At 39.4% G+C, this 26,123-nt stretch overlaps 1 protein-coding gene across 4 annotated transcripts in view; it reads right to left on the reverse strand.

Moving 5' to 3' along the window:
* Positions 1-26,123, reverse strand: part of TEP1 (telomerase associated protein 1) — a 139,270-nt gene that overhangs the window by 57,329 nt on the left and 55,818 nt on the right. For all 4 annotated transcript variants that reach the window (XM_060691001.2, XM_087891785.1, XM_060691002.2 and 1 more), the window contains exons 19-28: positions 24,065-24,183; positions 23,052-23,117; positions 21,448-21,591; positions 21,189-21,365; positions 15,983-16,103; positions 14,890-15,014; positions 13,272-13,388; positions 5,333-5,450; positions 4,352-4,543; positions 2,298-2,488 (exon numbers count right to left, since the gene is read on the reverse strand). In XM_060691001.2, coding sequence (XP_060546984.2) covers positions 2,298-2,488; positions 4,352-4,543; positions 5,333-5,450; positions 13,272-13,388; positions 14,890-15,014; positions 15,983-16,103; positions 21,189-21,365; positions 21,448-21,591; positions 23,052-23,117; positions 24,065-24,183 — 1,370 coding nt within the window. The remainder of the gene's footprint in view (positions 1-2,297; positions 2,489-4,351; positions 4,544-5,332; positions 5,451-13,271; positions 13,389-14,889; positions 15,015-15,982; positions 16,104-21,188; positions 21,366-21,447; positions 21,592-23,051; positions 23,118-24,064; positions 24,184-26,123) is intronic.

Raw genomic sequence — 26,123 nt, forward strand, 5'->3', positions numbered from 1 at the left:
GTCAAATGAGGGTCGTGATAGGTCTTATGATAGGATCTTATCATATGATTACCACAAAGAAGAGGTGGTCAATCTATTCTCCAAAGCACCTGAGGGCAGGACAAGAAGCAATGGATGGAAACTAATCAAGGAGAGAAACAACCTAGAACTAAGAAAAAAATTCCTGACAGTTAGAACAATTAATGAGTGGAACTACTTGCCTCCAGAAGTTGTGAATGCTCCAACACTGGAAGTCTTTAAGAAGATGTTGGACAACCATTTGTCTGAGATGGTATAGGGTTTCCTGCCCAAGCAGGGGATTAGACTAGAAGACCTCCAAGGTCTCTTAAATTTGAATTAATTAAATCTACAAGACTGGAAACAACACTGAAACCTAAGCTGAGGGTACCACCTACTGGTGAATGGAATATACCAGATCCCTACAAGTTTAGAAAAATTTTTTGATGAGAGAAATAAATAACATTCATCTGAAGGACCATGGTTGACACTTATTATCACTAGTTACTTTATGATTACTGGAGATTCTATTATGAGAATAAGGAAGACTTTTAAGTACCTGTGGAAGCTTCCTGGACTACTTAAATGGGATTGATTAATAATTCTGAGATGTAAAGGACTATGATTACTGAATTTTCTGAGGAGTAACACTGGACTGGAATATATTGCTTTTGGACTTGAGTAAGAGCGGGACTTATTAAATTAAGACAAGATGCTCCATCAGGGGGAAAGGTGTGAGATTTCAAAAGATATGGCGTTGATGTTTCAAAGCATTAGGGGTGCTATGGAAAAGAATCACAGAGAGATAAAGTACCTAATTCAAGGCATATATGGGAAAATAGAAAATATGCTACAACTGATGAAGATCAAAGAGTTCAGGAAAGAGAGGAGATAGTAGAAAGAATGGACAAATCAGCAAACAAAGCAAGAAGATGGGAAGAAGATGATAATAATGACTGATGCAATAAATCAATGGATTTTAAGAGATTTAAAAATGGAATTGGATAAGTGGGAAGATATTTTTGAAAGGGAGATAGTGGATATTCTGGAGTCATGGCATTTTAGGAGAATAGAGATGGGAGAAATATTCAGTCTGAATGGTGAAGAAACAGATGTTGATAAAGATCCAAGAGAGGAGTATGGTAGGCAAGCCAAAAAATGAATAAGAATTGAAGTATTAAAACAGGTGAGAGATGATGGATAGAATCTTTTCTAATATAATGATGGTCTGATTAGAAATTTGAATAGAGGTAGAAATAAGAATACACACCTTCATATGAAGCAATAGTTAGATGGAAAGATTGGAGGTTAAAAAAGGGTATTATAAGATATGTTTACATAATAGGAAGACTAGTACTTGAATGGCGAATTGTGACTTTGAACAACTAAATAATAAAAGGCTATGTCTTATATAAACATGTGTATTAATATTAGGATTAGCAATAGTGATCTGATTAGAAGTTAGAATAGAGATAGAAATAAAAAATAGGAGGAATTTTAACAGATATAATTTTTTCTTTTTATATATATAATAGAATATAAGTAATAAAAAGGGACGCAGTGGCTCAGTGGCTAAGACATGAGCTTGTCGATTGAAATGTCGGCAGTTCAGTGGTTCGAATCCCTAGTGCTGTATAACGGGGTGAGCTCCTGTTACTTGTTCCAGCTTCTGCCAACCTAGCAGTTCAAAAGCACGTGAAAAATGCAAGTAGAAAAATAGGGACCACGTTTGGTGGGAAGGTAACAGACCACGGAGACGTCTTCGGACAGTGCTGGCTATTCGGCTTTGAAGTGGAGATGTGCACCGCCCTCTAGAGTCAGGAACGACTAGCACATATGTATTATTACAAGTAATAATTTGATGGAAAGATTAGAGGGGGAAAGATGGTATTACCATGTATGTTTACAACATTATTGGCATCAAAATGGAATACTGAATAACTACTTTTTTAAAAAAAAAAACACGTATATTAATACTAGGATTATATAAGTTTGATTAATATAATAATTATTATGATTACCATTATTGATATTTGTATCAAAATGAATTATACCCAGGGTCCACACTGTTCATATATTGATACTGATGTATATTTAAAAATAAAAAACCTAATAAAACACAATAACAACAACAAAAAAAGGATTTGCGGTCGTGGCGTTTGGACTGCCAGCCGGTGTTCGTGGATGTTTGTTGTGCTGTCAACACTTGGAGGGCAGAGGGCAGTCTTGAGGCCATCTTCTCATGATGTCCAACATCTCCCTAGTCAGGCCCATCTCTGCTGAATTAGGGCTCTACCAACCTGTAACTTCTAGGTGGGGTTGGAGGGTTCTCTAGCAACTTCCTCAGCAAGGAACAGAGTTGATCCAACACAACTTGGGCTTTGGTCTGATTGGGTCCCGCCTTGGTGAAATGGGCTACAACGTGATACTTGGGAGGAGGGCCTTCTCCTACCAGCGGGACCATCTTCCTGAGCTTCTCTGCAAGGGCTGCCTAAGGAGATGGGAAGAAAAGGAGAGAAAGCTTTGGTCATGGATTTCAGCCAAGATAAATCTTTCTTCCATAATCCCATCAAACCTGGAATTAAAGCGGCCAACCTCAAACACCAACCCAATCACTATTCCCTCCTGGTTGGAGAATTTTCTCTTGGGGAGCATTTCAGTCCAATGACTCTAGTTTTAACAGAACTAGGGAAGATGGAGGCAAAAGTCCATCTTCCACAGTGAGGAATAAATATGCCTCAAGCTTTCCAACAAAACCATTTGTCTCCAATGCGTCTTCAGAGCTAGCATAAATGCATCTCTAATGCAGGTGGTCCTTGACATACAACCACAATTGAACCCAACATTTCCGTTCCTAAGCGAGAGAGTGGTTAAGGGAGCTTTGTCCCATTTTACCATCCTTCTTGCCTTGGTTGTTAAGTGAAACACAGCAGATCTTAAGTTAGAAACATGGCTGTTCCCCATTGACTGTGCTTGTCAGAAGGACGCAAAAGGTGATCACACATGATCCCGGGACACTGCAACCGTCATAAATATGAATCGGTGGCTAAGTGTCTGAATTTTGATCATGTGACCATGGGGATGCTGCAATGGTCCTAAGTGTAACACATTTTTTTTCAATGTTATTGTAGCTTCGGACAGTCATTAAACGAACTGTTGTAAATCATGGACTACCTGTAGTTTTCCATGATCTGAAAATTCAAGCCTTTCCCTTCTGCCCACCACCCCAACTTCTCAAACTACTAATATTTCTCCTTGCATACAGGTGGTACTAATTTGATTACACCAGAACATATACTAGAAACCTGGTTAGAATGCAGAATTGCAAGCTAACTCTGCCCATTGCCTGGAGTTCGATCCTGACAGGCTCAAGGCTGACTCAGCCTTCCATCCTTCTGAGGTCAGTAAAATGAAGACCCAGATTGTTGGGGGCAGTATACTGACTCTGTAAACCGCTTAAAGAGGGCTGTAAAGCACTATGAAGTGGTATACAAGTCTAAGTGTTATTCAGGGGTGGGCTTCAAAAATTTTAGTAAGGGGTTCTCTGCCCAGTGACTGGGTGGGCATGGCCATGATGGGCATGGTCTAGAAGGCCTCCTGCACCACAGCGGGGGAGAGTGTTTTTGCCCTCCCCGGGCTCCGGAGGCTTTGTTTGAGCCTCTGGGAGGGTGAAAACGGCCTCCCCGCGTTCTGGAGGCCCTCTGGAGGCTGGAAACGGGCCTGTTTTCAGCCTTCCCGAACTTCCGGTAGGCCCATTTTTCGCCCTCTTCAAGCCTCCGTGCACGCCTTGCACTTACCTACATCCAAAAGGGCCGCATGGGGACTCCAGGCAGAGGTGGGTTTCAGCAGGTTTTGACCAGTTCTGGAGAACCGGTAGAGGAAGTTTTGAGTAGTTTGGAGAACTGGTAGTAAAAATTCTGACTGGCCCTGCCCCCATCTATTCTCTGCCTCCCAAGTCCCAGCTGATCGGGAGGAAATGGGGATTTTGCAGTATCCTTCCCCTGGAGTGGGGTGGGAATGGAGATTTTACAGTATCCTTCCCCTGCCATGCCCACCAAGCCACGCCCACCAAGCCATGCTACGCCCAAGCCACACCCACAGAACCGGTAGTAAAAAAAATGTAAACCCACCGATTCCAGGAAGGGGCGTGGCGGGGTGGGCGTGGCCAGCCAGGAGTGGGATTTGGGGGTTCTCCAAACTGCACAGAATCTTAGTTAGAGGTTCTCCTGAACCCCTGAAAATCCCCAACAGCCCTCCCCTGGTGTTATTGCTATTGCTAGTGAGCTTCCTTATCTCCATACCTTGTCCCATGTTCTCCAGATCACCCTACCGCTTCAACCTTCCCTTTGCTCACCAAGAAAACTGTCTTTCCTTGGCCAGGTTCACCGCTCACAACATAAAGCTTGCCGCTGCGCATCTGAGCTGCTGTGGTATTCAGAAGCTTCGTCCGGGCACAAAATCTCCTTTGCTGTGATTCCTGGAAAGATTCTTGCAGAGTGTTTCCTTCTTCTTCCTTTGAGCCTATTGTGAGTTCAGATTCACCTCCCTAAATCGAGAGATGAGAGAAATAAAGCTCAGTTGACAAGCTCGAATATAGCAGAGCTTTGAAGGAGTTTGCAGATATGAGAAGCCTTCATACGTCTTTGAGCTTGGTTGTTTTCTTGCAGTGCTGACGATACAGTGCAGCTCAGTTCAACTGCTTGAAAATTCATCGAATTTGGTACTCAACGTATTTTGACGAGAAAAGTTTGCCCCGATACTTGTAGTTTGTCTGGTACTCAACGCGCAAGCTAGAACTTGTCGGTGTTGTTTACCTCATGACCAGCTACCTTTTCCAGATGAAACAGAGGCTGGCGCATTAGTCACACGGTAACTCTTGCCCTGTGTACACCCCCTTGAAGTCTTATTTTAGCTTCTGTGGTCATTTTGTGTATTTTTGACTTTTTTTCCCCCCTCATCAATACAGACAAAGTGAAGCTTTTATTTTATTTAATCTAAGTATGTATTAATTTTTAGGTTTATTTCTCAGGTAGTGATATACAACCCTATCTTTTTACATATTGTCTCAAAATCAACATTGCCTTTGGATTGAGAGTGCATTAAATATATTTACATTGTCCTTATGGGAAAAAATTGTTTGCTACTCATCGTTTTTAGTACTCATCGTGCCTCCAGGAACCAATTAACTACTAGTACTGAGGTACCACTGTACCTAGTTGGTAATGAAACGTTTGTAAGAAAGCAACCAAGCTCAGAGAGCACGGAGGAGCCCTCATTTCAACCCTCAGCCATAAATATTCTCCTTTATTGGTAAAAAAAAAAAAATAGTAGATACCTCAATGAAATGGTGCTGGAGGCATTTCCACACATCCTGCAAGACTCTGTGGCCAAAATCCCCAAGGCCTTTCACAAAAGGCTGGCCCTGGGCAACTCCGCCCCACTGACAGGCATAGCTATGAAAAAAAGGTCAGATTAGGACACATTACAGGTCAATTTACAACCATTCATTTAGTGACCGGTCAAAGTTACAACGGCACTGAAAAAAGTGACTTATAACCATTTTTCACACTTACAACCATTGCAACACATTTATTTGTCAACAAGTACAAGGAAACAAGTAACAGTACAGACATAGACATGGACACATGAAAAAAAAATTGGCACAAATAAAAGGAAATAAATAAGCGAAACATAGCCAAAAACACATAAAATGAGTACTTATAAATGGGGACAATAGGACAGGGATGGTAGGCACGATGGTGCGCTTATGCACGCCCCCCTAGGGAACTCTGAAAAAACATGAAAGGTCCATGGTAGACAGTTTAAGGTATAAGGATGGGGATTAGAGAAACTAACAACAGAATCAGGTAGAGTGTTTCAGACATTTACTACTCTATTGCAGAAGTCATATTTCCTACAATCAAGATTAGAGCAAATTACATTGAGTTTGAATATACTTACCACCTACGTTCACACAATCAAAATTCAAAGGCTTGGCAACTGGCATGTTTAGAGTAGAGTAGAGTAGAGTAGAGTAGAGTAGAGTAGAGTAGAGTAGAGTAGAGTAGAGTAGAGTAGAGTAGAGTAGAAGAGAAGAGAAGAGAAGAGAAGAGAATAGAATAGAATAGAATAGAATAGAATAGAATAGAATAGAATAGAATAGAATAGAATAGAATAGAATAGAATAGAATAGAATAACAAAGTTGGAAGGGACCTTGGAGGTCACCTAGTCCAACCCTCTGCTTAGGCAGGAAACCCTATAGCATTTCAGAGAAATGGTTATCCATTTCTTCTTAAAAACTTCCAGTGTTGAGAAGCATTAATACAAATATGGGAAGAAATTAGGAGGAAATAGTATATGAAAATCCTGAACTGGTTATCAACTATGGAAGCTATGATTTATCCCAATGCAATAGAGATTAGCAAAATGATTAGATATAAAGAACTCTTAGAGGGGGAGGAGCTGACGTCGTGACGGAACGGTCGGAGGATTCCTAGACTCCAGAAGCGCAGCCGAAAACCCCGTTTCCAGACAGTCCTTTTTGGACCTCAATCTTGTTTTGACTGTGATAGTGGAGGGCACATCCTGAGGATCCCAGGGACATCGCAAAGTCCCTAGTTGATCCGGGAGAAGCCCTTTCTCTAGCGGTGGGGTGGCAGCCATTGAAGTTGGGATAGCATAAAATGGAGTTATTGGAGAAAGAAGAATTAGCCCAAAAAATTAGAAGCACTAAACAGAATTATTTTGAGAATGCAAATAAACCAGGAAGATGGTTAGCTTATAAATTGAAAAAAGAGAGAGAATCAAGAAAAATAATACAATTAATCGATGACTAAGGACAAAGTAAATTTGGAAATAAGGAGAAGAAAAAAATTATACAGGATTACTATAGACAATTGTATGAGAAGGAAAAGATAGAGGAGGTAAATGTGATACGTTATCTTCGAAATGCAAATTTACCTCGGATTCCTAAAGATATTGAGAAGATGCTAGAGGGAAATATAACAATGATGGAACTAACTGAAGCATTAAGAAACAAAAGAATGGAAAGGCACCAGGGCCGGATGGTTTGCCAGCAGAATATTATAGGACATTGCAGGAATCTTTGAGTGTCCCACTTTTAGAAGTCATGAATGAAGTGATGACAAAGAAGGAAATACCCAAGTCATGGTCTGAGGCATATATTACTTTGATTCCTAAGGAGGATACTGACCCACAACAAATCAAAAACTATAGGCCTATATCCCTGCTAAAGTCAGATTATAAAATTTTTGCTTCAATATTGGCAGAAAGACTTAAAAGATATTTAAATAACTTTATACACTCAGATCAAAATGGGTTTCTGCCAAAAAGACAAATTAGAGATAATATGAGAATAATTCTGGACACTTTGGAATACTATGAAGCCCACCCTGAAAAGCAAATGGCTTTGATATTTTTAGATGCACAGAAAGCTTTTGACAATGTAAATTGGCGATTTATGTTGCTTCAAATGGAACAGATGGGCTTTGGCAGAAAATTCATTCAAGCAATAGAAGCTATATATCATAAACAAACCGCAAAAGTAATGATAAATGGAGAATTGACAGATTCTATTGAGATAAAAAAAGGTACCAGACAAGGTTGTCCACTGTCCCTTCTGTTGTTTATATTAACATTAGAAGTGCTAAATAGAAGTATCCGAGAAGAAAAAGATATAAAAGGAATGAAAATTCAAAAAGAAGAACACAAATTGCAAGCGTTTGCAGATGACTTGGTCTTCATTCTTGAAGATCCCCTAACATCAATAACTACACTGATAGAAGGACTTGACACCGCGAGGATACAGACGGGGAATTAGCGGGCTCTTTGGAGCCCTGCGAAAACCCCATCTGCCAAGCCCCCGCCAGTAGGTCGTTGGACCTACCCTGTCCTGTAGGGACAGGGGGATAGAGAAGGACCCTTGGATGCCGAGAGGAACAGGCAGGTTCCTTGGGGCTGGAGGCTTGCCCTCTGTGCTGGCAGCGGTGGAATGGCGGCCATAGCGGCTGCCCTGAGACCGTGGCAACCGGGATACAAGAATGCATAAGAGGAGAAGAAGAGAAGTGGAGAGCGGAGCTGGGAGTTTGCATGCCAGGTGAGTGGACATCAACCCAGGCAGGAACTGCCCACAAACGCTGAATTACAATTAGTCTGCCCCAGCCTTAACAGCGGCTGAGAACTATTGGGGCACAAAGACAAAAGACCTGTTTGTGGATAACATAAATTACTGCCTTTTTGGAAATGTTTGACTATAGATCTGGATATATTTTTTCTTTACTTTTTGCTGGATAAATGTGATTGGACTATGTTTGGGAGAGAGGAAGGAAAAGAGGAAATAATTATGCCTTCAAAAGCAAAGGAAAAAGACAAACGGAGATGGAAAAAATGGTTGCCAGCTGAAAAGGGAAATTCCAGGCTGCTTGTTACTTGAAAAGAGAAACTTTGTTGCTTGTTATTTAAACTTGACTATTTCGAGGAAAAGACTCAGAGAACTTGATTTAGGATACATAATCTGTTCACTGGAGGATTTATTTAAGATTAGAAAGAAGAAAGTAAATGGAACAATGAAAACTGAACTAATAAACGTGGCAACAAAAGAAGGGTGTGGCAATAGAAGAAGGACATTATGATACCATATATGGAATAGCTTCAGAATTAACTTTGTAGAACTCATAACTTTGATGACATTGAAATGGAAAAGATACATATTTGGACAGACTGGAGAAAGGAATAATGGAATATATTATGTAGCAAGACAACAAAATATTATATTTTGATTTAAATGAATGTAACAGTTTCTGGGTGGTTGAATAATGCTAGGAGATACTTTCTTTTTTTCTTTTTCTTCTCTATGCTCTCTCTCTATTTCTTTCTTGTAATATCCTTCTCTTTGTTTCTTTTCCCCTCTCTATTTTCTTTTTTAATCCATTTTACTTCTTTTGTTATATTTCTATTCTCTTCCTTTCTCCTTTTTTCTTTTTTTTTAGTGTTGCCTTATTTTTTTGTATTTCTTTTATTGTAATTATTATTATTATTACTATTACTCTCTCCTTTTTTTCTATTATTATTTTCATATAAATATATAAACAATTTGATTAAGAAATAAGAGCATAAATGATTGAAGAAAAACATGATTTTTGGATGTTCTAATGCCTTTTTAAATTTTGAATTTTTAACTAGCACAGATTTAATAATCTGGAAGAAAATGTTTATTTTTAAAGGCGTTGGATGTTAAAAAGAATTATTTATACAATTAAGAACCATAAAAATTGATTTTAAAGTGTTTCAAAATGTCTTATTGAAAATAAGAAGTAAGCTGGAATGGGAGAAAACTTAAGAGACAATAGGAGATAAGATATTTATTGAAATATACTTTTATCTTAAATTCGTAAGAGATATGGAGGAGAATAGATTGGAAAACAATACTGGTAACACATTCCGAAGTAATTTGGAGCTAAACAACTGAATAAGAGATAAATGTTATGAATTAGTTAAATAAATGAATTTAGGAGTGGAGGAAAGCTCCAGAAATGATTCTGGAGATCAGTGAAAGCAAAGCTGTGACCCAGTTTTACAAATAAGGTAGGAGTGGAGGAAAGCATCATACTGGAGAACAGTTAAAGTAAACTGGGAACCAGTTAAAAATAAAAATAAGAGTTAGGAGTGGAGGAAAGCAAGGGCTGGAAAACAGTTAAAGCAAAGCTGTGAACCAGCCAAAATATTGAGTTAGGAGTGGAGGAAAGCATACACTGGTCAACAGTTAAAGCAACACTGTGAACTAGTCAAAAATAAAAAGTTAGGAGTGGGGATCCTAACTTTACCTGGGGATCAATTGAAATAAAGTTGTGAACCAGTTAAAAATAGGGGTAGGAATGGAGGAAAGCATTGCTGGAAGGCAACTACTTGAGTTGTGAACCAGTTTTTATAATAGATTTAGGAGGAGTTAAGGAGAAGGTTGGTGTGCAGTTAAAATTATACTGTGAACCAGCTAAAATAATTAAGATAAGGAGTGGAGGAAAACATTGCTGGAAAGCAGCTGATTAAGATGCGAACCAGCTAAAAAATAAATTTAGGAGGAAGTAGAAGAGATTGTATCGGAGAATAGTAGCTAAACTGTGAACCAGTTTAAATAAATACAGATAAGAGTATTGGAAAACACAGCCGGGAAATAGATATTTAAACTATGAACCAGTTAAAAATTAGATTCAATAAAATATGAGAATAAACTTGAAATAAATAAAATAAAGTATTGTGGAAGTAATAAACTATAGAAGGAAATGTTGATTGTTTATGAAATGACTTTAAGAGAGGAAGAAAATACTTTTCGTCAAGATTATGGATAGTAGATGTCATTTAAGAGAAGTAAAATATAGATTTGAGGTAATGGGTTTTAGGATTGAGGAATATATATGAAATATTGATTGTTAAAATGATAAAGATTTAGAACAGTGTTTATTGTTTAGAATTTTGGGTGTAATAGTAGAATGATAAATGTTTAGAATAAGATTTTTTTTCTTTTCTTTTCTTTTTTTAAGATGTAAATGGATAAAATTTGGAACAAAATTGATTGAGGGAATGTAAATAATTGTATTTATTTTATGCCGGACCAAACCCTTGCTCTAAAATGATGTATTTTATGTTTTATGTTTAAAAATAATAAAAAAAAATTTAAAAAATAACTACACTGATAGATAAAATAGAAGAGTTTGGGAAAGTAGCTGCTTTGAAAAACAATAAAGACAAAATGAAGATTTTGACTAAAAATATAAAGCAAAAAGAAGAATTGGTGGACATATCAAAGATGCAGGTCACAAATGAAGTTAAATATTTGGGGATATATTTGACAGCAAGATGTAGCACGCTTAAAGAAAATAATTATAATAAGCTTAAACAACAGATAGGGACAGATTTGGTGAAATGGGAAAATTTATAGCTTTCATTGATTGGGAGGATATCAACTATTAAGATGAATATTTTGCCTAGAATTTTATACTTGTTCCAGACAATATCAATTAGATTGGGGAAAGACTTTTTTGAAGAATGGAATAAAATTGTGTAAAATATATTTGGCAGGGAAAAAAGGCGAGGATAAAATTAAAGTTTTTACAAGATGCTAGAATGAGGGGGGGGGTTTACCTAATTGGGAACTTTATTATCAAGCGACAAGTTTGATGTGGATTAAAGAATGGATAACATTAAGAAATACTAGATTATTGAATTTAGAAGGTCATGATTTGTTGATGGGGTGGCATGCCTTTTTATGGTATAAGGGAACAAAAATACGGGGGTATTTTAGAAGACATCATATATGTAAGGCTTTGTTATTAAATTGGGAAAAGATTAAAAAACAACACTATTTGAAAATTCCAGTCTGGAATTTCAGTTTAGATAATTCCAGTTTAGATAATAAAGCATGGAAATGAAGTATGAAATATGAAATAACTTTAATGATAAAATATATGAAGTCATTTTTTATGGGAGACAAGCCATTGTTAAATAATTGTTAAATGAGAATAATAGCATAAAGGGATATAAAAAATTGTCAAGTAAGAGAAACTAAATAACTTGTAAATTTTGGATATTGGATTAAACACAAAAGAATTGTAACCGATCAACACACTTTCTTTGATTGTAATGGATGATGGTTGTTTTATGTTTTGTTATGTTTAAAAATAAAATAATAATAATAAAAAAAAGAACTCTTAGACAATCAAGGAAAACTCAAAAGCAATCAGATCTTAGGTGAGCAGGGAATACATATTGACTGGTGGCCATACTTACAGATACAATCCAGGTATAAAAAAGGCATAGAAGAATTTGGCATCGAGGTGGAAGCAAATCAATTAGACAAACTGTTGGTGGGCCCAGAAAAAAAAGTATTATCCAGATTATATAATTATTTATTAGAATATGACAGAGCAGAAGAGGCGGTAAAAGAACCAATGATAGCTTGGGCCAAAAATATAGGACATAATATAAATTTAGACAAATTGGAAATGATTTGGAATAAAAATTACAAATGAACAAAAGCGGCAACATACAAAGAAAACCAATATAAAATGTTATACCAGTGGCATTTAGTGCCTGCAAGACTGGCAAAAATCTATCCGAATGTAAGCCCTAAGTGTTGGAAGTGTGGTCACCACCAAGGTACTTTCTTCCACATGTGGTGGTTATGTCCCGAAGGAAAGAGGTATTGGAATAAAATACAACATTGACTACAAGAATTAATTAATAACAAAATTGAATTGATTCCAGAAACTTTTCTCCTGGGAGTACTAAAAACCAAATACGACAAAAAAACAAACAAACAAACAAGATACTTAATTTTACACATACTCACAGCAGCGAGAATAGCATATTCGCAACATTGGAAAGGAAATAATGTACCGTCAGAGGGATCCATTATTCAAAAAATATTCTACTGTGCCGAAATGAATAAATTAACATTAAAACTAAATGAGAAAGAGGATTCAGAATACTATATATATATCTAGGAGTTGTAGAAAGTATACGAATAATCAATTTAACCTACTTTGTATGGGAAAAGTAACACTGTTCGATCATGTACTGGAATTTTGGAAAAGGAAAAAACTACAATAAAAATTTTTGCAAATGTAAAAAACTTCCATTGTTGGAGCATTCACAACTTCTGGAAGCAAGTTGTTCCACTGATTAATTGTTCTAACTGTCAGGAAATTTCTCCTTAGTTCCTTCTCTCCTTGATTAGTTTCCACCCATTGCTTTTTGTCCTGCCTTCAGGTGCTTTGGAGAATAGCTTGACTCCCTCTTCTTTGGGGCAGCCCCTGAGATATTGGAACACTGCTATCATGTCTCCCCATAGTCCTTCTTTTCATTAAACTAGACATACCCAGTTCCTGCAACCGTTCTTCATAGGTTTTAGCCTCCAGTCCCCTAATCATCTTTGTTGCTCTTCTCTGCAAATCAATGTATTTGTGACGGTTGCAGGGTCCCAGAGTTATGTGATCCCCTTTTGCGACCTTCTGACAAGCAAAATCAATAAGGAAGCCAGATCCACTTAACAACCGTGTTACTAACTTAACAGCTGCACCGATTGACTTAACAAGTGTGGCCAGAAAAGTCGTAACATGGGACAAAATTCCCTTAAATGTCTGACTTAGCAACAGAAATGTTGGGCTCAATTTGTGGTCCTTAATTCGAGGACCACCTGCATGTTCTCTCTCATCCTCCGCAGCTATCGCAGTACGTACACAATTATCACTTCCTTTACCTGCTAAAGGCAGCCAAGCTTCCATGTTTCCTGAGATGTTCCTTCAAATTAGTCATGTGTTGGGAAGCTTCTTCCGATTCAGCTCCAAAATCTTTCTTCCATGGTTCTGGTACGGAGCTGGAGAGAGCGAGAGGGACAGACTGCTCAAAATGTATGATTAAGACAATCCACCTTTTGTGAGAATTGCTATTGGGGTTAAAAAGCAGCATTGGAAAGCGCGGAAAAGAACTGGAGGCAACATCATCAATCTGGTTGAGCCAGGCTAAGATTCGATATTGGGATAAAACTCAAATATTAGAAATCCAAATCTTTGGTCAAGACAGAAGTGCCTCTTCCGTGCCAAGGTGCTGAGATGACAAATGGTATTTGACATAGGTACAGAATTGTAAAAGGGCAAACTGACCCTAAACAGATACATCCTGTTGTTTAATGTTTATTACACCCCAAATATCATGTATATCCTAGAGAAGAAATACTGCTTCCCTTACTATCCTCTTTACTGCTCTTGAGGCGCCTTTGAGCCCCTTATCTCCTCTTTTATTATGTCTTGAGCTCCGGAGCTGAGAACCTGAGCCTGTGGGAAAAGGGCTGTTATGTCTTTCCTAGAGATAGATTAAAGGGTAATCTCTACGTGTGAAATGTCTCACTCTTCGTAATAACTTTGCCTTTATACTGTATAAATATCTGGCTGAAAGCGGCCATCATTGTTCAGACCCTTTGCTTGTCTATTGGACTGTTTGAACCGTGCACAATAAACTCTTTCCTGCATTGAAGAGCTTGGCCTAGTTCCCGTCTTTTCTCCTACAACATGGTGGCGCAATGGTTAGAACGCAGCATTGAAGGCAAAACTCCATCCACAACCTGGAGTTCGATCCTGACAAGGCTGACGGTTGATTCAGCCTTCCATCCTTCCGAAGTCCGTAAAATGAGGACCCAAATTGTTGGGGGCAATAGGCTGACTCTGTAAACTGCACAGACAGTGCTGTATAGCACTATAGACTTAGAATATGTTTATTGTCACTTTAAATGCACACTAATTGGCATACATTAAAAAATGAAATTTCGTTGCACACACAGCTCTGAAAGGGTCACCACCTCCAATATATTCTACATGACATAAACATGACAAAAATATGAAAGAAAGAAAGAGAAGGAAGGAAGGAAGGAAGGAAGGGAGGGAGGGAGGGAGGGAGGGAGGGAGGGAGGGAGGAAGGAAGGAAGGAAGGAAGGAAGGAAGGAAGGAAGGAAGGAAGGAAGGAAGGAAGGAAGGAAGGAAGAACTTCTAGTGCCTACAAATATATCCTTTTTATTAAGTACATGGATTAGATTTAAGTAACAACAGCAATAAGACTTATATACACTATCCCCTAGTGTTTTGTAGCACTCTCTGGGCACTTTATAAAATCAGCATATTGCCCCAACAATCTGGGTCCTCATTTTATCATCCTTGAAAGAATGGAAGGGTGACTCAACCTGGAGCTCCATGAAGACCAAACTCCAGGCTGTGGGCAGAGCTAGCCTGCAGTACTGCATTCTAACCACTAACAACAACCAGGGCTCCTAATAAGTGGAAAGGTGCTCGTGGGAATCTGCAGATTAATTGAGAAAAATAATTTACCCAAGAAAGTCAGGCTCTCGTAGATAGAAGAAGGCCCTAGATTCTGCTGTGGGATCATGGCTACCATTCAGGAATTGAACAGCCTCCAGTTCGGTGATAGAGCGGCCTAATGGATATGTTTTCACCTGTGGAGAGAATATTCAAGCAGTAGCTTTTATTCTGAGAACTTTTTCAACAGTTGTTTCGTCTTTGTTCACATTTAGCTCTGGTTAAGCCTTGATTCCCTTAATTTTCTGCCTTTCCTGTCAACACTAATTAAGCCCACTAATTAGGTCCACAGTACTTTCTTATGCCTAAGTATATTTACTCATGTTATACATATTAGCCTTCTCATCTTCTCTACTACCCCCTCTTATTGGTATCATTATTATGATTATTATTACTCTATATACACTTGGCCAAATAAAGTGTCCTGGCCTGTCCTGTCGTATCCTACCCTACCTTACCCAACCCTACTCTACCCTACACTCTACGCTACTCTACTCTATCATAACCTACACTCTACTCTACCCTACACTCTATCTACTCTACTCTACCCTACACTCTATCTACTCTATCCTCTATCTTCCCTACCCTACCCTACCCTACCCTCCACTCCACTCTACCCTACACGATACTCTACTCTATTCTACCCTACTCTATTCTAATCTGCTTCTATGTTATTTTCTATGGACCTTGTCCTGACAATAGTTGGGGCCACTAAATCCCACCAGACCTGTCTGCTGATAAAACACACATTATGCAAATCTCTGCCAATGTGAATGCCCCCAAAACAGGCAAGTCCTAAATCACTGCCTTCCCTACATCCAATTGATGCTTATTTTTTGTTCATTTAGGAAAGGAAGTTTTCATTTAGCACCTGCTCTGATCAGTGTTTCTTAGCCTCAGCAAATTTCAGATGTATGGACTTCAACTCCCAGAATTCCCATCCATCTCAAAGTCATTGAGGTAGAGAAACACTGTTCTGGACCATCAACAGCCCAAATGCTGGCTGTGGAATTCTGAGAGTTGAAGTCCAGACGTCTCGCTGAGGTTGTGGAACACTCTTCTGGTTCATCAACATCCCAAGGTTTACATCAGTGTCATCTCTTACCCATTCGTACTGCGGCTCCTCCGGCAAGGAAGTCTCTTTCGGGACATTGCCGTAGCGCTCCCCAAGGATTCCAATGAAGAGGTCGCTCCGGGAGACTTCGGACAGACAAAGTTCCACCTGCCTAAAGAAAGAGACCTTGGTTATTCTCTTCTCCCACTCCTCAGTTTTGCTTCAATCCCATCCCCCCTTCCTAGATGCACACGGGGAAACCCATGCAAGATTAGGTGACTAAGATTAAGGCTAGGTGGCTCAGTGGCTAAGACACTGAGCTTGTCAATCAGAAAGGTCGGCAGTTCGGCAGTTCCAATCCCTAGTACAGGTCTCCTGCATGACCAGGGGGTTGGACTAGATGACATCCAAGGTCCCTTCCAACACTCTTACTGATTACTTTTTTTTAACAGACTTTGGTGTCTCAAACATCGCAGGATGCTGTGCTTCTTTATTTGCAGAATAATAGTTTCGAAAGAGACTTCAGGAGTCTAATAGAATGTGTGAATGACCATGAGGACCGAGGGGAAGATACATTGCCTAGGAAACAATCAGACAAGAGAGGCAGGAGACCCCCAACAGATCAACGGTCAGAGGGAGAAATTTAGAAAGGACCTATCTTAATTGTTCAGATAGTTAGAAGTGGCGGCACTTTTTCTGTCTTCAAAGGCAGCCCCAGGCAGAGGGTATTACAGTAGTCTAACCCAGCTTTCAGGGGTTTCATGAAATCAAGCCAATACTTTAAAATATCTCAGTTTAATTAGAAACACAGAAACAGAAGACGTCAAAAACAAGACCTAGTGCTTGGCTTCCAGTTTGGCTTCCGTCGCCACCAGATGGTCCCTTGAGACTGCCAGCCCCGTCGCCCGTAAAGAGCCGCCTTTACAGCTGAAAGGCGGCTCGAAAAACTCCGTTTCCGTAAGGAAACGAGAGACAGAGCCGGCGAGGGCAGGTAGAGCCCTCTGCGAAGTCCCCAGAATTCTTTTTTTGTCTCTGGGGAGGAAACAGGATGAGGCTCCCTATTTTCGCTAGCCGCTACTCCGGGCTTCGGGAGAACTCTGCGCTTTGCAGAGCCAGGAGATGGGACCAGACCAACTAATGAAAACTAACAGATTCTCTGAACAAGTAGGATGAAATCCGGACCTGGGACCCTAAATTGCAAGTATTTCCAATAACCCTAAGACTGATTTTAAAAGTAAAGAAGAGTGGAAGGGGGGAAAAAAGAAAGTTTAAAATGGCGACTGGCTGAGGTTTGAGAAGAGCTGAAAGCGAAAGTCCTTCCGTTTGACTAGTTCAATATGATACAAAGTAACTGAGACAACAGCGCTGGCTAGAACTGAAGAGAAAAAATCTATTTTATGCTTCTTCCTTTTTAGATATTGATATTGTTTGGAGAGAAGTTTTCTTCTTTAAAGGGGGAAAAATCTGCTTGTGTGGCAGGATGGCGTTAAAACTGACAAAGCCAGACAATCAAGCTGTGGGGGGGGGGCTCCCCCATTTATAAACCACATGAGCAAGTTTTGAGCTTGCAGATGCAGAGGAATGGCTTTAAAGATCTAACGCAATTTGTTCTGGAGGAGATGGCAAGACATGATGAGATTGTGAACCAGAACCTTGAAAAATTTAGACAGGAAATTAAAGAGTTGGTTCAACAAAAATATGATAAATTCAAGCAACATATGATAAATTTCTTAGACGCAATGATAAAGATGGATAAAGAGATTAATTTAGAAATAGAGTCTAAAATGAAGGAAGTTGATCATAAGATTTATAATTTGGATAATAAAATACAAAGAATTGAAAATGATTTAACAATGATTCAAGAAAATAGCTCAGAAGTAGAGTCAAAAATAAAGGAAGCTGACAACAAGACTTACAATGCAGATAATATAAAACAAAGGATTGAAAATGAAGTCACAATGATGCAATTCAGATTTATGGAATTTGCGGTCAGAATTAGGAGAATACAGGAAAATAAAAAAGAAGATTTGAGAAAGATGTCTGCTGAAGTTCTGGCTGGGATTTTAAAGGTTAATCCTGAAGAGGTATCTTGTAAGATTGATAAGGCCTACAGAGTAAATTCTTGGATGGCAAAGCAAAGGCAGTTGCCTAGAGATGTGGTGATTTACTTTACCGATAAAGGAATAAGAAATGATATTGTGCAAAAGTCTTTTAACTCCACTCTTGAAATGCATGGAAGGAAGATTTGGATATTTAAAGAGCTGCCGCCCAAGATGCTAAAAGACAGAAAGGATTTTGGATTTTTGGTGACTGAGCTAAAGAAACAAAAAATCCCATTTAGGTGGGATGCTCCAGTTGGAATAATATTGAGATATCAAGGAGAAAGATATCAACTAAATACTGTTGAAAAAGCGGAAGAATTTTATTATAAGGTTCTTAAAATGGATTCAACATCTCCATGTATAACACATGAGGGGAATAAAGAAAAGCAAAATCAACAAGAGATTGAAACCCAGGCTAAGCAGATGGAGGTGGAGGTAATGGAAAAACAACAAGTTACAGAGGCCTTTTTGGATGAGCCGCTTTTGGATTCTCCTTCAGAAGTTATAGTTGGATTACCTATAAATACAAGAGAGGCGGCTTTGGATTCAAATGTGATGACTTATCAAGTTACAGACCAGCATGGAAATCAATCAGTTGATATACAACTCATAGAAAGGCAACCAGGATGGAGATCTAGGCCACAAAAAGTTAAGAAGAGAAGAAGCAGGTCCTACAAAAATAAAAATTTTTAGACTAAACAACAGTGTAATGCCAGTTACTTAAGAGACGATTAAATACATGAAAATATAGTTGAGGCAAGGTATTGGTTTATACTATTTTGAGGAGAGTGACAGATCTCTGCAGTGCTGTACTTTTGGGATGTGGAAGATGGCCTTAAATTGAGTGGACTGGAGCTTTCTATTTTGGACTCTTTGACAGATGGATTACGTTTATGCTGAGCTACAAGGCAAGAGAACTAAGGGATTGGGGCATGCAGAAGATCTGGTTGTTACCCTAACACGGTGGTTGGAATGAATAATCTAGATGAAAGACATTACAAAAGACACTATATGGAATATAAATATAAAGTCACTCGGGTGGTTTTTTAATATATGAAAACACTTATTATTGAAGGGGGCAGATGGTAATTGAAGATACCGAACATACTGTTGGAATTAGAATTTGATGTTACCCTAACATGGATGATGGAATTAACAATCCAGTTGAAAGACATTACAGAAGATATCATATGGATTACAAGTTTAAAGTCATTTGAGCATTTTATTTATATATGGAAATATTTTTTTTTTAGTGGTGTGGGCAGAAGAACAAAGATATTGAAAATATTATGTATGGTAGACCTGTAGGAAAGTGGGTGGAGATAGGTTAGCTTATTGATTGTTTAGTTTAGGAAAAGGGATGTTATGTTATATTAATATATGTAAAAGATTTGAATTAAGAGATATATGCATGGGGGAGGAAATGGATAGATTATGAGTAGAAATTGCTAAATTAGGATTTATTATATAATTTTACAGCTGAATGTTGCTTTGAAATGTATAGTATAAGGGGGATATAACAATATTGTTAGAAAGAAAGGGTCAGCATATGGGGGGTGGAGTAAAAAGGATGGTAAAGTATTATATAATCTGTTACTAATTTGGGTTTTATCTTGGAGAAGCCACAGGGGGAGAGGAGGGGGAGGGGGGTTAGGGAGGAGGGGGGGGAAAGGGGAAAAAATCTGTATTTGAAAAACTTTTTCAATAAAAACAAAACAAAACAAAACCAAGACCTAGTGCTTGATCAAGTCTACGCTTCGAGTTTGATTTTGGTTTCTCTCTCATTCATTTTTATTATTTATTTATTATTTATTATTTTTCTATTTTATTTATTTTTATTAATAACACTAAGCATATTTAAATTCAGTTACTGATGATCAACCAACTACCTCTGCTGGAAGTTGGTTCCAAGCTTCCACTACTCTTTCTGTGAAGTCATACTTTTCTAATATTATTTTTGAACTTCCTTCCTGCCAGTTTGAGGTTATGCCCCCCGTATTCTTGATTTTTGCTTAACAATTTCTAAGTATTGAATAGTTGAGTAGTAGTTAAGTATTGAGAGCAATGGTGGGATTCAAGTAATTTAACAACCAGTTCTCTGCTCTAATGATTTCTTCCAACAACCAGTTTGCCAAACTACTCAGAAAGTTAACAACCAGTTCCCCCGAAGTGGTGCGAACTGGCTGAATTCCACCACTGATTGAGAGGTATATCCTGCATAAACCAAAGGCCTTTGCACCATCATTATTAGGACTATAAAAAGATCCGGAGATCAAAAACCCAGAAAAGATGAAAGGATATTCATTGGCACATAATAGAGTTGGAAGGGACCTTGGAGGTCTTCTAGTCCAACCCCCTGCTCAAGCAGGAAACCCCAAACTATTTCAGACAAATGCCTGTCCCATCTCTACTTAAAAATCTCCAGTGTTGGAGCGCCCACAACTTCTGGAGGCAATTCGTTCCACTGATTAATTGTTCTAATAGTCAGGAAATACTGCTAGAAAGCTCAAACTGCCCAAGGAGCTGCTGATACAGTTCTACAGAGGAATTATTGAGTCTGTCATCTGCACTTCCATAACTGTCTGGTTTGGTTCTGCAACCCAACAAGACAGACACAGACTTCAGAGGATAATTAGAACTGCAGAAAAAACAATGGCTACCAACCTGCCTTCCATTGAGGACCTGTATACTGCACGAGTCAAAAAGAGGGCTGTGAAATTATTTACAGACCCTTCACATCCTGGACATAAACTGTTTTAACTCCTACCATCAAAATGACACTATAGAGCACCCCACCCCAGAACAACTAGACACAAGAACAGGTTTTTCCTGAATGCCATCAATCGGCTAAACAAATAATTCCCTCAACATTGTCAAACTGTTTACTAAGTCTGCACTTACAATTTATATTGATATTGTTTCCTGATTGCTTATTTGTACCCTATGACTATCATTAAGTGTTGTACCTTATGATTCTTGATGAACATATCTTTTCTTTTATGTATACTAAGAGCATGTGCACCAAGACAAATTCCTTGTGTCCAATCACACTTGGCCAATAAAAAAATTCTATTCTATTCTATTCTAGCCACTTTTCCTCAACATGGATACTGATTTACCTGCCCGCCCTCCTTCATCATAAGCACCCCACATACTTGTTCCTCTGGCTCTCCTGCTCCGTGATTCCCCAGCGCAAATCAATCTCTTGGATTGCTAAACAGAACCTGGCGGCTCGTGCCCGAAGCTCGGGAAAAACAGAGCGAATCAGCAGGTCACGTTCACCGTGCATGTCCCGGAAAGTAGAGGAGACAAAAATCCTCACAGAGCGCCACCTGCAGGAAAACAGGAGTCAATACCCAATTCTCCATCCAGAATAACTCGTGGTCTTTCTCATTACTTCCCCTTTAAAACTACCTGCTCTGGGGCACAGGTGTCAAGGACACAACTCCAGGTTCCTGCTGAGCTGTCGCTGTTCTCTGTTGCTTGGGCAATCCGTGAATCTCGTCAACTTTGCCAACATGTTCCAAGAACCGGGAATTGCCACATTCAGACATAAACCTGGCCAAAGTAAGAAGAGTCTTTTAAAATCTAGAATTTCACAACAGACACCAAAGCTCATTGACACCCATCAGCTACCGAGAATTCTGCTTTCATCCCAAGTGCTTCCTTAAACAGCCACTAGCTATCAAACTATCATTTTGTGCCCTGGTGGCGCAGTGGTTAGAATCAGTGGTGGGTTGTTCCCGGTTCGCACCGGTTCGCAAGAACCAGTAGTAAAAATTTGTAGTAGTTCGGAGAACCAGTAATAATATTGGCTGGCCACGCCCCTGAACCGGTCCCCAGCCCTGTCGCCGCTTGCTTACCCCGCCCACCTCATCAGAGGCTTTTTTTTTTTACTTTTAAAAGCATTTTTTCTACAACCTCTTCAGCCGAAAAAATGCTTTTAAAAGTAAAAAAAAAAAAAGCCTCTGATGATCGTGAGGCTTAGCTGGGATCAGCTTAGCTGGGTTCTGTGGGTGTGGCTTATTTTGTGGGTGTGGCTTGGTGGGGGTAGCTTAGCTGGGATCGGCTTAGCTGGGTTCTGTGGATGTGGCTTATTTTGTGGGTGTGGCTTGGTGGGGGTAAAGGGATTGGGTGGGCATGGCCAACTTTTTTTTTTTTTTACTTTTAAAAGCATTTTTTCTACAACCTTAAGAGGATGCAGAAAAAAATGCTTTTAGAAGCCTCTGACGATTAGGCAACTCAGCTGGGATCGCCAGAGGCTTTTAAAGGCATTTTTTTTCTACAACCTAATCGTCAGAGGCTTCTAGAAGCATTTTTTTCTGCAGCCTCTTAAGGTTGGAGAAAAAATGCTTTTAAAAGTAAAAAAAAAAAAAAAAGTTGGCCACGCCCACCCAATCCCATTACCCCCACCAAGCCACACCCACAAAATAAGCCACGCCCAGAGAACCGGTAGTAAAAAAATTTAGAACCCACCCCTGGTTAGAATGCAATATGGCAGGCTAACTCTGCCCGAAAGGCACGCTGATTAGACAGAATTAGGGTGGAAACGTGGAAAATAAGCCTGCACACAGATAGAGGCAGTCCTTGAGTTATGACCATTTGTTCAGCAACCATTCAAAGTTAGAATGGTGCTGAAGGAGTGGTACTTATGACCAATCTTCACAAGAGTCCTGGTGCCACAATGATTAGAATGCAGTATTGCAGGCTAAGTCTGCCCACAGCCTGGAGCTCGATCCTGACCGGCTCATTGTTGACTAACCCCTCCATCCTTCTGAGATTGATAAAATAAAGATCCAGATTGTTGGGGCCAATATGCTGACTCTGTAAACCGCTTAGAGAGGGCTGTAAAGCAATGTGGAGCGGTATACAAGTCCATGTGCTATTGCTATTATGCCATTGTGGAAACAGCCTTCTGCGATCCAATGAGAGCAACCCCAGAACAAAATGCAATCATTCACACATCAAACAAACCATCCACATTTATTTCTATCCACTTGTTTAGCCCCGAGGCTTACCTGAACATTTGCTCATTAAAACCATGGATTACTACATCCTTCCTGGATTTAAAAGTTCTCTTCTCCCTAAAGATGGAAGGCAAAAAAAGTATTCCTTTAGCTGCGCAGTACACTGCTACTTCAGAATTCTTTTTAACTAGACAACCTGTGCCCCCGTTGGGTTATTTCAGAGATATTCCTTACCTAAGCAGAATAGAATAGAATAGAATAGAATAGAATAGAATAGAATAGAATAGAATAGAATAGAATAGAATAGAAAATATGGAGTGGAGTGGAGTGGAGTGGAGTGGAGTGGAGTGGAGTGGAGTGGAATGGAATGGAATGGAATGGAATAGAATAGAATAGAATAGAATAGAATAGAATAGAATAGAATAGAATAGAATAGAATAGAATAGAATAGAATAGAATAGAATAGAATAGAATAGAAATTCTTTTATTGGTCAAGTGTGATTGGACACACAAAGAATTTGTCTTGGTGCATATGCTCTTAGTGTACATAAAAGAAAAGATACATTTGTCAAGAATCATAAAATACAACACTTAATGATAGTCATAGGGAACAAATAAGCAATCAAATCATAAAACAGGAGGACCTTGAGGGAGACAAAAAAAAAAAAGGCAGGGGGAGCAACTTTTTGACTTCCCGACAGCTTCCCCATTGACTTTCCCTGTAGGAAACTAGCAGGAACTGTTGAAAAGAATAATCACATGTCTGCGACCGACTATAGTAATAAGGCAGCACTGAAGCAGTTACAACTTTAACAAATTTTAATCCCACATGAACTATGGGTCCTGGATTTTTGGGTTCATTTTGTAAATTAGTCCATTGGAGATACATGGGTTCATAAATTATAGCCCTAGGACGTACTGTTTATCCCAGGTGAAGGTTACAAACAACCAAACAGACACGAGAGTTTAGTAATATATGGACCTCGGGCACTTAGCGTGAAGCGCTTCAGAAAGAAATAAAAACAAATAAACAGTCTAAAGCAGGACTCATTCTCCTTCCTCACCCTGGCTCAGCACAGATATTGATGAAAAGGCAATCTGGGGAAACATGTTGGCGATAGAACTGCAGACAAGAACCGTTAAGTTCTTCAACGTTACTACTTAGCAAGAGAATCGTATCCACCTGGAGTTGGGAAAAGAGAGAAATAAGAGAACCCTATAACATGCAGGGAATCATCATGCTGACCTGCACGTGTTAAAACTCCAAGTCTGTAGAGAAACTGGATTTTTTAAATCCTTCCATTCCCCACCATCCAGTCAGAGCTGAAGACGCTTCTTGGATGAGAAGCGAAACGTCTTCAGAAGAAAAAACAAAAAAGTCCAGTTGCCTCTTGGAAAAGCACCTTTGGAACAACCTTGACCTGGATGACTGAGAATCTCTACAGACTTCTAGTTCTACAATTTGGAATGAACACTCTTTGAATGGTGTGGGAGTAGGAATGGATTTCCAGAGGAAAAATTGCAGACTACAGGAACCAGGAGCACAACTCAGGTAGCCCTGAGGCACAGTGTTCTGCCCCAGCTACAGACCCCAAAGAACGCAGCAAAGTCCGTTCAAACCTTAGTTTACTGAATATACCAGTCTTTTACAACAATGCCTGTTAATTAATTGCATTAACAGCCGCCAAGAATTCAAAGAATAATAACTGAAATCTTACTACGGTTGGCAGAATGTCCAGAAGCAATTTGCAGGAAGCTGATAAGATAAGCAAGACAAGACGCAGGGAACAACTTAGTTGTTCCCTGCAAATTGCTTCAGTCGGCGTTCCTCCTTAAATAGGCTAAGGGAGTGGCCAATTAGCCCCAAGCCTTACTCTCGAGGAGACCTCCTCCTGAGGAGCCACTCCTGCCTTTTGGCAGCTCTGTGCGCCCGTACATCAAGAAGAGGCTCCTCCTCTTTGTCCTCTTCACTTAAGGGAGCTTCTGGAGGTTCTGAAGGCCCTGGCTGAATCCCTGCCTCTGGCAACACACCTTCTCCAGCCTCCTCATTGTCCGATTCGAGTGCCAGCTGCACAGGCTGCTGGCGCAGCACCACACCAGCCTCCTCGCTGTCGGAATCAGTTACTAGCTGCACAGGCCGCTGACGGGCCACAACACACAGATAAACTTCCTAGTGCTTCAACAACCCTCTAAAACAAGGGTGTCAAACTCACAGCCCATGAGCCAGATGTGTCGCACACTGGCCATGCCCACGCCTGGTTTAGTGAAGGGGAAAAAAGTCATGGTATGTCGCATGACAACACCATGACGATACAAGTTTGACACCCCTGCTCTAAAAGGATGCAAATGACCAGCTGTCTGCAAGGAATATAAATCCTTCCATTCCCCACAATCTTGACAGAGCTGAAGAAGCTTCTTGGATGAGAAGTGAAACGTCTTCAAAAGCAAAAACAAGAAAGTCCAGTTGTCTCCTGAAAAAGCACTCTTGTGTTAAAACTCCAAGGCAATTGCTTACGTTTGCAAAAGTCCTTTTTGCAACTTTTTTCCCCCTTTAAGTGAAGATCTTGACGGTCTTCAGTTCCATACTGCCAGCAGCTGCATTTATCAAGTTTTCCCCAACCCAAACCTGTGTATAGTTGCTGAACTATAACTCCTGTCAGCATCCTGTTGATGGGATTGTAGGAAGTTGTAACCAACACTTTGTTACATGTTGTTACAAAAGCTACTAAAGCTTTCCCATCCTAAACCCATTTTTCTGGCTGGCCCAAGGAACTGCAAAGACTTTGCTTCCTTTTGCTGTGCAAAATCAAGGATACCATCATAAAAAAAAAAAATCCTTGGATGAGATGAGACCAAAAGAATGGTCATCCAGAACCTAAACTGAATCTAATTTACACCAATGCCATGCACTAAACATCACTATTTGTTTGCTACCCTCAAACCTACTCACCTATTCACACAGTCCATGGTTATTCATATTTATCTGGAGAAGAGGGACTAGAAACATTAAGACAGAGGAGCAGTGATTGTTTCACTAGGGACACCTATTCTAAAGGCATCATCATTCATTAACCCGGTGGATTTTTAATTGATCCTTTTGTCCAGACTGTTGTTCTAATTGAA

The sequence above is a fragment of the Pantherophis guttatus genome, chromosome 4, assembly GCF_059756535.1.
Source record: "Pantherophis guttatus breed Tessera chromosome 4, ASM5975653v1, whole genome shotgun sequence".
Classification (NCBI taxonomy): Eukaryota; Metazoa; Chordata; class Lepidosauria; order Squamata; family Colubridae; genus Pantherophis; species Pantherophis guttatus.